This window comes from Coenobita brevimanus, chromosome 93 (genome assembly GCF_032717465.1).
Source record: "Coenobita brevimanus isolate Jiangsu-jjx chromosome 93, ASM3271746v2, whole genome shotgun sequence".
NCBI lineage: Eukaryota > Metazoa > Arthropoda > Malacostraca > Decapoda > Coenobitidae > Coenobita > Coenobita brevimanus.
Window position 1 is genome coordinate 3,195,356 of NC_137046.1, and position 14,701 is coordinate 3,210,056.

The 14,701-nt window shown below is 43.7% G+C and overlaps 1 protein-coding gene across 1 annotated transcript; it reads right to left on the bottom strand.

Moving 5' to 3' along the window:
- Positions 1-2,447: 2,447 nt before the first annotated feature.
- Positions 2,448-3,035, bottom strand: LOC145412570 (uncharacterized). The gene has a single exon (XM_080282476.1). The coding sequence runs from the start codon at positions 3,033-3,035 to the stop codon at positions 2,448-2,450; it is 588 nt and encodes a 195-aa protein (XP_080138602.1).
- Between the last annotated feature and the right edge of the window lie 11,666 nt (positions 3,036-14,701).

Consider the following 14,701-nt stretch of genomic DNA (forward strand, 5'->3'; position numbering starts at 1 on the left):
AAAACATTCAGTTCCAGAAGGTCATATTTATTTTAATCATGCTGGTCTACAGTATCTCCTAACGATTTGTTCAGGTTAAAGGTGGACTTTATGGACTGGTGGGGTCGGGGGTCAGGTACATCCCTCATTAACCCCATCACAAACAGACCGATTCCCCAAACTGAAAACTGTCGTCCTGTGGCAGCCACCTAAGAATGACGTCCTCATTCTGAAGGGACTGAGATTCAAATAATCACTTGGGCAGCTCCAACAATTTCTTTTGTTTTCTAGTTTCCTTTTCCTGTAAATATCCATGAACGTTTTTTTTACCCTTTTTCTCAGCAGCATCAAAATATTGCCCAAGTTACGTACAAAAATAGAGTCCATATATTCACAAGGTCAGTATTTTCCTATATTTTTTTCTAATGAATGTCACTATGAATATATACTTTCCGTCAATACTAGATTTTTTTCTTAATTTTGCCTCACCACCATCAAAATACTGAATATAATACGGAAAAACCTAAGGCCCATTTATTCATACGGTCTGTAATTTCCGACTTATTTCTACCATATACCATTTGCTACAGAAAATTTTCATTATAGTTATTGTTCAGAACATTTTCCTCACCTTTTCCTGACTGCATTTGGTGATTTGTGGCAGGGGAGGAGCCTTATGTTTTGCCTTCCTTTTACTGATATAAAAAATAGGTACATAGTTTGACCCTACCCTATAGTACACAGCCTCATAAGGATCAATAGGACTGTCCCTGTTTTTCATTTCGTATACTTTCACTTTTTCTGACAGTAGACAGCATAGTCATAACTACCCAACACACAATCCCGGTTCAGTACATTTGATTGTGTTCGCCAACCTTTTCTCACTCACAAGCAGATAACGTAGATATGTTACACCCTGGAAAATCCAAACAGAATTCATGAGGTATGTTTCTGGTCTCTTTTGTTTTAACTCCTTCAACCCGAGAATGACATTATTATTACAGTCTGGCCTCATCCACACGATTTATTTTCAGCTTAGGAAAGAACGTACAGAAAAACTTACTGAAGGTCATATCTAACCTATTTTGTTTGCAGAGTCTGACCTAAACTGAATATAATTATTTGGAGACAGCAGAGATGAAAGTACGTTGCCGTAATGAACGGGTGAATATCTTTTCTCACATGTGAGATAGACACCAACTCCTTATCCTGCTACTCACAACTCAGTCTCAAAAGGATCATGTAGGTCTGCTTTTGTCTGCTTTCCATTGTACTATCGGGGTCAGAAGTTCGCCTGTTATTGCACCGAATCAGCTTCACACTTGCAGCATGTCAGTCACTTTCCTCTTCCATGCATCATAACTGTGAGTCATCTATAGACAGAGATATACCAAGCTTCTCTCACCTCAGGAATATTAAATTTTCTCACTTTAGAAATATGAACCAGAAAAAAGAGGTGAGAAATTTAAGTGAAATATTAAGCAAACTTTCCTCCTCAACCGTGTTACCTCGTACTGGGATTCATACAGTCACAGAGATAATACAAACTGCATAAGCACGTGTATTTTTGTAGCTAATATTGGTAACGTACAGGTTTACTCTATTCACACGTAACAGAATTTTTTTTTTTTTTTCTGTTATTGCTATTACTGGCCGTCATGAGGCCTCAATATTTGGTAAACCGGAAGGACAGTTGTTTTTGTTGATGATATTGATGGCCTACAATCAAAAAAAGTATTTTCACGTTTAAGATAGTTCTTAGTGTCCATTTATTGTTACTAACAGCCTAATATTACGAAATATATGGCATATGCAGAATTGTTTTCATTATCATGCTGATGACTTACTTTTTATCCATGAAACCACATACTCCACATGCGACTTGGTTTTCACACATCAGTAACGTCACTCAGTGTTCAACTGTAACAAATACATGGCACACTTAACAGTTGAAGTGCTCACAGACGATAAAGGTCTTTAAAAGTTCCATTTCCATCACTAGGAATCATTGTCGTCATCAGCATCATTATCCTGTTCCTAGTATCATAGGTTAGGGGGGTGAGAATTATTATACACAGTATTTGGCACGGTGAACGGACAGGCAATGTTGCTGTAGACAGATGACACACATGTCCGTATTGATGGAGTACAGTACGATATAATTATGCACTTGATATATCTTCAAGTCAGGCTTTGTTGATGATAATGGCTAGTGAAGGTATAGACGCTGCACATATCCTAAACACAATCAACTTTTTTCCAATGATGTCATTGCGAGGCATTCTCAGAGGTGAAATGTAGCTGCGGTGGAGTGTGCTGCAGCTATGAGAAGGTGTGGTGGTGGTGTGGAGGTGGTTCAGTAGGGTGTGCTGTAGTGTGTTGAAGGTATGGTGGGATGTGGTGGAGTGTGCGTGACTGCATGGTTGAGTGCAGTATACTGTGTGGGAGGTGTGGTGGGATGTGGAAGTTCAGGTGAGGAGCAACATGCCCTTTCCTTCCACCTCCAGCAACAAGTGGAGTGGGTCTTGGAAAGATAAGGGGGGAAGGTCATAGAACACATCCAAGGGGTCGTCCAAAAAAGTGGGGGTGTTGGAGAGCAGGTCGTTCAGGTCAGCGGGGGAGTCTAGGGACGGGAGGCAGGGTGAGGCAGGCTGAGGCAGGAAGGGTGAAGCTGGGTGAGACAGGTTTTGTGAGGTAGGGTGAGGGTCAGCATCGAGAACCTCACTGAGAGCCCTGATATAGTCCACAGCCAGGCGCAGTGTTGTGATCTTGGTCATGATGGACGGGGTGCTGGACGCCTCCACCTCCACAGCCTCGGGAAGCACCTGTCGCAGAGTATCGAAGGCCTTGTTGATCTCCATCAAGCGGTGTCGCTCCCTGGCATTGGCTGTCTTTCTGCGGTATTTTGACAGCGGCACTGATCGCGATTTTGCCATAGCTACCCCTGGGGTCTTGGCCACCTCCTGCTGCAGCCTCTTCACCATCCTGCGAGGCCGCAACCTATATTTCTCCCCCTCCCGCGTCGCACCTTCGTCTACACTCTCGCACCGCACCATCATGCAGGGTCACTCCATACACCAATATCGAAATCACCACACCACTCCACTAATCACATCTCCAGTTTTTAGTGACTGGAGTTTGTTGCCTAGATCAGTACTTATTGCACCGTCGAAGTCACCAGTTTTAATCTCTTAGATAAGTTTTTATTGCAATGTCCAAGACATTTGGGACTGTTACCCTTGGATAATTTCTTACAGTATTATTATAGGGAGCTGGGAAAGAGTCTCACAGGAAAATATTTGCCTATGCATGCTCGTGTCATTCATACGCATGGAAATTGGGCATGAGAAGAGCCAAGGAGTCGCATGCTGGTGCCTCACCCCTAATAGGCGAGGAATTAGATGAGAGTGGTAGGGTGAGATGAGGAATGCTTGTGTCCCGAATGCTGCTGGCAGGTTAACCCTTCTCTCCTGCCACTTCATCCTCCGATGGAAATATGTTCCCAAATTAGGAAGATTCTCTTCTGCTTCTTCTAACGACAGCTCCTCGGAAAAACCTCACTTCCTGCATGTACCTCAACCCCACACAGGTATTCTAATAGCAGTTGTGAGGTTTGGTCAGGTGGTTTTTGCGGTAGAGGAGATGGGGAACTGTGGCACGTGAACTCCGACGCAAGAGACAGAGCGGTACACACCCTCTTTGGCCAGCCGCCCGAGCAACACTGAGGACCAGTTCACCTGTTGCCCCCTCCAGGCCAGGATCCACCCACACCGGGTCAGCCAGCCAGGCAGTGGTTGTGTGTGTGTGTGTGTGTGTGTGAGAGAGAGAGAGAGAGAGAGAGAGAGAGAGAGAGAGAGAGAGAGAGAGAGAGAGAGAGAGAGAGAGACTGACGCCTGGTTATACTCTTGTAGGCGCTTACTAGTTCAGTATGATGAATACATTATTTTGTGAAATGTCAGCAAAGACAAAAACAGTATGAATTAGTCTGTAAAGTTACTGATATGCATTGTAATGTGTCAGGAAAACAGAGGCAGCGAGTTTAGTATGCAACACAACTGCTGTCAAAGAGCTGTGCAAGTGTACATTAATATTTAGGTGAGATGGGACTGTTGCAAAGCAAAAACTGGGATGCCACAGCATAATTCATATCTCTTATTGATCAGTGGTTCTGTATAATGAATTTTCGTATGTATGATGATCAGCAAGAGTGCTGTGCAGTTGGAATGTATTATGATATACAGGCAGGCATACTGCATAGAAAGGTCAGTTTGATGTCAGCTGTGAGAGTCAGTAACTCTGAACCAAAATCCCTCAGCAGTTTTCAGAAGGAAGTACAGTAATTGTATTATTGCCAGTCTGTCTTAGGAACGTACGAGATGGTGAAACACAGTAGCGTTTGTACATTATGTACAGTGTTCCTTTTTTATTAATAAAGTGAGGTATAGCTCACCTTTAAGGAAAACTAATGTACTGCTTTAACCTTTCTTTTGCAATATACCAATGTTTTCCATACGACTTAGTAAAGTTATTAGATTAAAAGTGAATGGAAGAAGTATCACGCCAGAAGAACTGACTTTCACAGGGATATAAAATGAAATTGCTAGATACATCAAGGCAAGAACATTGGACACTGAGTGAGTGAGTTGAGAAAGTGGCTATGGAGGACTCGCGTGACGTCGCTGTGCAGACTGGGCTTATTTTAGTCTTCTGACTGACTGACCTGGTGTGAGTGGATCCCGGCCCCCTCCAGACCTCCACACGTGCCCTCTCGCCACAGAGTTTCAGAGCTTAAATCGTCGCGTTCTGTTGCAGTTTTGTTCATTCCCGTATCACAATCTACTGCCAGATACCCAGTCCCAGAGTTCATCTTGTCTGGCCGAGTGTACAGTGCCTCCAAGCGTTACTGCCACTATCACCCATCTCTTCTTCTCTCCCAACACTCTAAACACCCTTTTATATTTTTCTTTTTCGTTGTCTTTTTTTTTTTTCTTTTATCTGCCTACCTTCTGTCCTCCCATCTTCACTCCTTCCAGTAAATCCCACACACACGCTCTGGAACCCTTGTGCGCCTGAGAATACACACACACACACACACACACACACACACACACACACACACACACACACACACACACACACACACACACACACACACACACACACACACACATCAAATCCATATCATGCAGGTGTATCCCATCCCCCTTGGCATTTCCACGATACAATCTCCTGTAAATCGCAATGGATATCTGGATGTAAATGTATGATGAATAAATTATGACTCTCAGACCAGTCTGCGGAGAGTCAGAGTAGGCCGGGTTGTGGCTGTGGCCTTGGGTGGATTGTGGTAGTGTGGTTGAGCGGGGAGGGAGGGGATCTAGTAGGAGGGGCAGGGCGGGGCTAGGATGGGCGGAGATGGTCGGGGTGGGGTTGGGTGTGGTTGGGCGGGGCGGGGTTGATGCACACCAGCTGATGTTAAGGATAAGAGGAGCAGAGGGAAGTCGAGGTTTAAATGATGGAGGACAGGAGAAGGTAGAAGAATCATAGTAACTTTCTTATCTGTGGACCCAGCCTAACAATGAACTTCAGAGAAAAGTGGATTTACAAGTCTCTTTGTCCTGAAGTCAGAACAAACTGCTTAGCCTATTGAATCCTGCAAAAATTGCGCGCGTGCGCACGCGCACACACACACACACACACACACACACACACACACACACACACACACACACACGCACTCACGCACGCACGCACTCACACTCACACACACACACACACACACACACACACACACACACACACACACACACACCGCTCGCTTGTGCAGTGGTAACGTTCTCGCTTGCCAACTGGTGGACGGGAGTTCGCGCCTCGCTCAGGTTGCGAAAAGTTTCACTGACGAAGTGGGTGGTTACTGTCCCCCTTGAGCAAGGGGACGGGTGTGTGCGTGTGTGAAGGTCACAGCCTTGCCCTTGGATCGGACTACATGAGCTCTCAGCTCCCTTCCGGGAGGGTAAAGCTGACGATCACGACCATCAAGTGATCCCGACCGACCGGTGAATTACACACAGCATACAGGTAGATAGGTATGGAAATAAACAAAGATATATACCGTATAGTCATAAATGCTGTGTACAGTAACTTCTAGCCAAGGTCTAATAAATAATAGCCTCTTTCAATTCTGACAAATGCAGTTTCTCATCTTGTGCATGACCACTGTCGCAAAGTACTTCCCCTTTTCATGGCACACTTCTCCGATACGCGCAGGGTGATCGAGAGTGTGTGCCTGTGTTGTGTACTAATGTAGTGCATTGGCCTCGGACGGTTGCCCTTGTACAATTTTTGGACGCCTGGTGATCAAGTGATTTTAGGTACTCCAGCGAGAGACAGGAAGCATGAGAAGGACAGAGAATGAAGGGAGAGGGAGAGGAAGGGAATGGGGGAAAGAAATGTTGGAAAGCCAGAAGAGGGAGAGGGAAGGAAAGACAGGACAGAGGGAGAGATAGAGCATAATGAAGGAAGGAGGAACGGATGACAATATAAAAGGAAGGAAAAGACGGAGAGACAGCGTACCCGTGTGTTCAGTGTGGACGACAGATCAGAGCAGAGTTTGCCCAGTGGGTGGAGGGGACCAGGACTGGGTGGAGACCTTGCAGGTGGATGAGCGTGAGGGTCGTGGTCCGTGGTCTGTGTGGCTTTAGAAATTCCGTAGCACATATTCCTAAGTGATTTATTTTTTACAGTACATTTCAGTTTCCTCTTGTACGAGTTCGATGCAAACCTTGTCGATATTATGGCAGTGTTATAAAAAGAAAATGTTAAGGTGATAAAGAATAAGTCGCTATGGAACAAGTGCAACGAAGCCTACTATGCCACCTTAAATTAGACCCTGAGTGAGGAGAGGACGGGTAGATGGAGGAAAATGACAATCGGGTGAAGGGATACAGTAAGAAGGATTTAAAGACTGAAAACGTACAGAGCTATACCGTATATTCAGAAGGAAGTTAAACAAAAAGAAAGCTAAAATATAGATCACTTTGTTATGAGATGACTGGACACAGTGGAAAATGTCTACTATGCTACTTAACCAAGATTTTCGCCCTTTTCCAGCTTATTTCCTGCAGCTGAAAAGCAGAAAAATGACAGTGTTACTGCTCTACGTCCTCCCGACTGCACTTCTTCGTGACCAGCCATATATTTTAGTGTTAGTCAATTGCTACAACTCAGCGTTCAAGATGGAGGGATGGTAATTTTCGGTCAAATGAGAGTAAAAAGAGTATAACCTACCATCCAAGCCTTTATTTCCTGCAAGGAGCATAGTGGGTCGGGCCTAGGCTACTTACCAGTTTCTCTTCCTTGAGTGACATTACGGTATATCTGTAGGTAACTCCAGTCTCACCTTAATTGTAAACCTGTGTGTACTACATGCGTTTGGAGTGACTTTGTTACAAGAAAATTCCCTTTTGACAGTTTTATTTGGCTCAGAAGAGACTTTTCGAAGTGGAGAGGTTAGATGTGGCCTTGGAAGTGGAGAGGTTAGATGTGGCCTTGGAAGTGGAGAGGTTAGATGTGGCCTTGGAAGTGGAGAGGTTAGACGTGGCCTTGGAAGTGGAGAGGTTAGATGTGGCCTTGGAAGTGGAGAGGTTAGATGTGGCCTTGGAAGTGGAGAGGTTAGATGTGGCCTTGGAAGTGGAGAGGTTAGATTTGGCCTTGGAAGTGGAGAGGTTAGGTGTGGCCTTGGAAGTGGAGAGGTTAGATGAAGTGGAGAGGTTAGATATGGCCTTGGAAGTGGAGAGGTTAGATATGGCCTTGGAAGTGGAGAGGTTAGATATGGCCTTGGAAGTGGAGAGGTTAGATATGGCCTTGGAAGTGGAGAGGTTAGATATGGCCTTGGAAGTGGAGAGGTTAGATATGGCCTTGGAAGTGGAGAGGTTAGATATGGCCTTGGAAGTGGAGAGGTTAGATATAGCCTTGGAAGTGGAGAGGTTAGATATGGCCTTGGAAGTGCAGAGGTTAGATTCAAGGGGCATAGAAGGATCTCTAAGGGTAAGGGGGTTGGTTAAGGTTAAGTCTAAACCCTCCAGCTCGAAATGACTCTCCTGTGCTGAGTAAAATCGTCTAAAAGTAGGTGGAATATAATGAAAAATACGCCACACACACACACACACACACACACACACACACACACACACACACACACACACACACACACACACACACACGAGAGAGAGAGAGAGAGAGAGAGAGAGAGAGAGAGAGAGAGAGAGAGAAGGGAGGGGGGAGGGTTAGGAGGGAAGAAGGTAAGGAAGGTCATGCCCCAGTATAGATACAGACAACAGAGGGTGGTGGCTGCAGTGCTCAGTCATCCTTCTCAGATTTCTTCCCTACAGTCACATCACGTCTTTTCTGTTTTCATTCCTGTTGCCTCCAAACGAGTTCTTTCAGTTTAAGGGTGACTTTTGGAGCTAGAGAGCATTATTTTAAATAACAGAACAGACGAAGGAAAAACAAATGAAGAACAAAATAATCCGTACATCAGATTACAGGTGTCCTCCATTCATTAAAAAATCTGTAACAGTTGGACTTGAACAACCGCAATTTCAAGTTTGCGGGAAATCACTCTCGGGAAGTGAGTTCCAAAGAGATGCAGTTCGGGCAATAAAAGAATTCCGATTGGCAGAAGTTCTGCAATATGGCTGTGTGACAGTCCAGTCATGAGTGCTACCATATGTCCGTGTAGCGCGGGGGAAGGCATGGAGAGGTGGCACAATGGATGTAACATTGTCTGAGTATTTGCCATAAAAGTATCGGTAAAATAACGCAAGGGAGGCAACATTCCTTCTTACCTGTAAGGGAGGTAGTTCATTCTTAATTGTAGGGTTATTAATAATTCTAATAGCATTGTTCCGAATTTTGTCTAGTTGTTTTAGTGCAACCTCATCACATCCATTCCATAAGGGTGAGCAACATTCCAGCTGAGAGCGCGCATGACTTGTAAATTATAGCTAACTGCTCGTCAGTGAAGAAGTTACGGACTTTGTACAATAATCCAAGTTTCTTTGAAGTGGCCTTAGCAAGTGATCAGACATGAGAGGTCCAGCTGAAGGCTCTGTTAAGTGGAACACCGAGAATCACAATATGTTTAGAGACAGGAATATTAGTACACATTGCATCTATCTATTTATCTATTTGTTTATTTGCCTGGCAACGTTATATCTGTTTGCCTATGTGTCTGTTTATTTGTATATGTCTACATTCATCTTTATCTCTACTATGTATCGGCCTTTATTGCCTTCATGACCCTTTCAATATAAAGGGTGTGTCCTAAACAGAATAAAAAGTTTGATGCTGGCTAGAACAGAATTTAAAAGACACCACTTGTTTGAAAGGAGCCAGACACTTGACACACTACGCGTTCACCATGGAGTGGGACGCCTTCTACTGGTGGCACTAATATAACCAGGCTGGTCCACTTCCATCCTATGCAAACGTTTCTTAGCTTCCTCCCTGTCCCCTGAAAGGAGGATGGTGAGCTGCAGGAGGAGGGCAACTTAAGTCTTTGGTCCACCGGGAGTTACTTTCAGGTGAGTCTGAGGCTACAACAATAGCAACAACCTTATCCTGCTGTCCTATTCCATGGCAACTAGTAAGAGGAAAAGGGAGGGAGAGGACAATGTGGCAGGATGATGTGAAAGATATCGTTAATTTTAGAGTATGCTTATTGTGTCCAAATTATGAGGGAACCATGAAATCCAGCGAATAATGTGTCCCTGAACGTTGACTCGCAATAGGGCATGGATGAATGGGAACTTATTTCCAAAGCAGCTGATATTTTCTTCCCATTTTATTTAGTACATTTGTGACGCCCTGATGTTTTTGTTTAGGTGTGAGCATTCAAGAGGCCGGAAGGCATGTACGGTACAGAACAGAGAAAACTGGAATAAATTGGTTGTTGGTGGATGAGTGACTGCCAGTGATTAGTAACACAGGTGAAGCGTGAAGCGACTAAGATAAACTGTATATCAAGGGAGCCTGGTTGTAGATGATTTAACAAACCGTTATGTACGATCTCTGAGGCACAGAACAAGAGTGAATGAAGTTTAGTTGTTCAGTTTTCGAGTACAAACTAGCTAAAGCCAATAATAAGGAGCACAATATAGCCTATCTATATCTATCCATCTACCTCCCTGTCTATCAGTCTATCTGTCGATCCATCTACCTCTATCTGTATACATAGATATAAATGCACACACACACACACACACACACCACACACACACACACACACACACACACACACATATATATATATATATATATATATATATATATAGATATATATATATATATATATATATATATATATATAATGTCACAATGTGTATGTTTGTCCTCACTACGCGACCGAAGGTTTTTACTTAGGAAAGCTAAATTGTGTATAGTAGTACAGGTCCACCAGGACCAGGCAAAGTGGTACCCCAGGGGGCAGCCCCAACCGGGAAGGAGAGAGGCTAGAGACGCCCAGTACCATCACTGGCGGGAAGGATGGAAGAAGTGTGCAGAGTAGGAGTGTGACCGCAACAACACCATCACCACAACTGTTTACACTCAAAATAAGTGGCTGGACCACAGTGTGTGTGTTACACCTCAGTGTATGGACTGGCCTGGAGAGGTTGTCGAATTACACATTAGTGCTTCATCACTCACACTCCACTTCGACACTTTTCTTGCAGTTCTAATGATTCCAAAATACAATCCAGTGTTTGGACGACAACAAGCTGCACCTGGCGTCGCGTCTTAAAGGGCTTAGGGCTGAAATCGACACCATCACTACCCATATATAGACCAGGGTTTTCTTTTTTCTCTAGTGTTGATTTTTCTTTAACCTCTTGTGTTTTCTGACTAGCGCTTACCCCCATTATATTTGCGTGGCCAGGTGGTTTAGTGATTAAAAGACACCTGTCAGTGACCAAATACTCGAAGCATCATGAAATTTACGAGACGGAAGGCCATGTTACTGACACAATGATGGAACTGACAGTGTGGTTACAGTCCTCGTTATAGTCCATACTAAAAAAAAGAAAAAGAAAAAAGAAAACATACATCCCACTGTCAGCCATTCACTTAAATTGCGTGTCGGCTGTAATTCATTCATTCATTCGTTCACCCCTCCTCTCATCTCTCCACCCTCCTCTCCACTCCAACATATCCTCTCTGTACTCACATACTTCCAAACCCTCCTCTTCAAACCTTTAATTCCCACACTCTTACTCTACATAGCCTCTTCTCTCTCTCTCTCTCTCTCTCTCTCTCTCTCCCCTATGCATGGGTATCACGATGATGTTATCTTTTAAGATGCCACTGTTATTCAGTCAGACCAAGTTGCTATGTTTCTTGTTTATTCCCTACATTTATAACAAACTCATATAAACTGTTTAACAGCGAGGTAAAAGACTGTGATTACTTTTATATTTAAAGCCTTTCGTCATTACTTTTGAAATTCCGATTCACCGTGAGAACTGCAGAATTCAGAATGGGATAATACACTTCATGCACAAAGCAAGCAGATGAATGGAAATCAGTTTAATTTGGAGTGAAAAATTATGTAGGTCCGTATGGTGTGGAGGCAGGTGAGGAAAGAGAAGAAAACGATTATCTATCTATCTATTGCCAGACGCCTTAATCCCATACGGGGTGGCCACAAACAAATCGCCTCCACGATTAAAGAATTGGTAAGCCAAAGCATGCGCAGCCGATATATGATGCAGAAAGAGATATCATATGAAAAAAAGATAAACAATGAACTCTAAAGATAGATTTTAAGCGGTTTCTTCGTGTATAACACCATTCTATCTATCTATCTATTGCCAGACGCCTCAATCCCGTTCGGGGTGGCCACAAACAAAACGCCTCCACGTTGCCCTGTCCCCCGCCATTTCACTGCCCTGCTCCCAACTCACACCCCCCTCTCTCATATACCTCTCCACCCCATCCCTCCATCTCATCCTCGGCCTCCCCCTCCCTCTTCCCCCCTCCACCTCACTCACATACACTCTCTTCGTCAGTCTTTCACCCTCCATCCTCTCCACATGGCCAAACCACCTCAGTGTGTTCCTCCTAACGCTTCCTATCACATCCACATCCACACCACAACGCTCCTTTATATCCTTATTCGTCAGCCTGTCTCTCCATGTGACTCCACAGGCTCCTCTTAAATAACTCATTTCCACTGCTCTCTCTCTTGACTTGTGTCTTTCCAACAACGTCCAAGCTTCACTTCCATACGTTAGAGTTGGTATCACAATACTGTCATGTAGTAACTTTTTCACTTCCATGCTCACTTCCCTGTTTCTTATCACAGCTTTCAAAGAACCAGCAACCTTTCTTCCCTGCTGTACCCTTTCAAGCACTTCACCTTCCAAACCTCCATCCTTACTCATCACACTACCCAAGTACTTAAACGTACTCACATTTTCCAATTCCTCACCATCCAACCTCGCTGTACATTCACTGACTTCACCTCTCTCAAAGACCATCACTTTACTCTTCCCTACATTCACCTTTAGATTCCGTTTCTTACACACTCTCCCAAACTCATCCACCAAGCCTTGCAGCTCCCCTTCGTCTTCACTCAACAACACAGTATCATCTGCAAACAACAGTACAGGGAGTTTCCAAACACTATCCTCTCTCACCAGGGCCACTCCAACATCCACTACCTTGTACCTCTTTTATTACCCCATCCATGTACAGATTGAACAACCATGGAGACATGACACATCTCTGTTTCAACCTAGCCTTCAAAGAGAAAAATTCACTTAGTTCACCATCCACACGCACTGCAGCCTTAGCACCATCATACATACTCTTCACAGCATTCAACAACTTCCCATCTACTCCATATATTCTTAATACTTTCCACAATCCTTGTCTATCCACCCTGTCATATGCTTTCTCCAAATCCATGAAAGCCGCATACAACTTCTTTCCCTTCTCTAGAAACTTTTCCACTAAAGATCTAAGAATGAATATTCGATCTACACAACCTCTTCCCTTCCTAAAGTCTCCCTGTTCTTTTCCAACTAATTCCTCTGTTCTTTCTCTAACTCTGTCAGTAAGTATCCTACCATACACTTTTCCTATTATACTAAGAAGACAAATGCCCCTATGATTACCACACACTTCTTTTTCCCCTATTCCTTTGTACAAGGGAATAATTATACCTGACTTCCAATCCTCCGGGACTCTACCTTCCTCCTAGGCCAATCTACACATCTTCCACACCATTCGATTTGTTCTTTTGTCTTTCGTCCATTTATTTCGTCTTGATTTGGATCCTGGTAACTTGAAACATCGGAAAACTGGAAGACGGGAAGGTATGTAAGGAAGGGAGACTTTGAGCTAATTTCCGATGACTATATATCATGTTCTGGTATGCTGTATTGCCTATTAGATGCTGGCTTCTAAATCTCCTTCAAAGACTGATACAGTAGCAGGCGTGACGGATGTTGCCTACACCCATTCTTGCAGATATTTTTCCTGACACATTTAACCATCTTTGCACAATAAGCACCCTCCACAGCGTTCCATACCTAAGTGGCCTTGAAATGTGCTTAATAATAATGTCTTGATAACGTACCGTGCGTAGAATAAAAACCACGTAAGAAAATAAATATGTCTCATTTTCCCAGGCCACCATCGGGCTCCACAGCAAGGCTGCCAACTGCTCCAGGAAGTAGGTGCGTCGGTAAATATTTATACATGGATATTATAAACGTATCTTCAATAATGTATAAATGGAACTATGTATTTATAATTTTTGGATTACTGGAGGGCCAGTGGGTGGTGGTTGCGGCGCTTTTGATGTCATTAGTAAAAGCAGGTGGTTGTGAATAGTGCTTAATCGCAGACAGGCCCGGCAACACTAAGCAGGCAAGCACCAGCCTCAGTTATGAGATTCAGTTTGGTGGGGTAGTGCTATGCTATAGTTCTGTATAGCACAGTTACCACATTTGAATTGCGTGTTTTGTTGACTCGGCGCTCGCTACAGTGAAAACACAAACTCCCAGTGAAACTCTTGACGTGAAAAGTGTAGTGATACACTGTGTTGGTGAAGAAAAAACATCGATTTAAAAGCATAATGAATGAAAGGCCTGTCCTGGTTTTGTACTGTAACATGTCTGATCCCTTATGACATTATATCGTACTTATGGTAATGGGAGTGTAACGAAACTATAGTAGTGATAGGGTGTGGCGTCATACCGAACTCGTAGTACTAGTATGACGTAACCAGTGATGGAGTGACGTCATTCTAGACTCATGGTACTAGTGTAACGCAGCCAGTGATGATATGACGCCTTACCGAACTCATGGTAGTACTTGTGTGACGTAGTGATGGAGTGTGACGTAACCAGTGATGGCATACGACGTCACACCGTACTCATGGTAAGGCTTCTGTGACGAAACCAGTGATGGAATGTGACGTCATACCGTACTCATGGTATTATGTGTGACGAAACCAGTGACGTGGGCAGGCTGTTGCTTGTGCAGGTTAGTTTATATTTTTATTTATAGGTGAAAATGAGAGCAGAGAACTTACAGTAGTTTTTTTTTTAGTAAACTATAAACACGTCATCTTACTGATAGTTTCAAAAATTTGATGAAATGTCTAATTTTGAAGAAATCAGTTATGAAACCTCATCAGATTCACACACACACACAC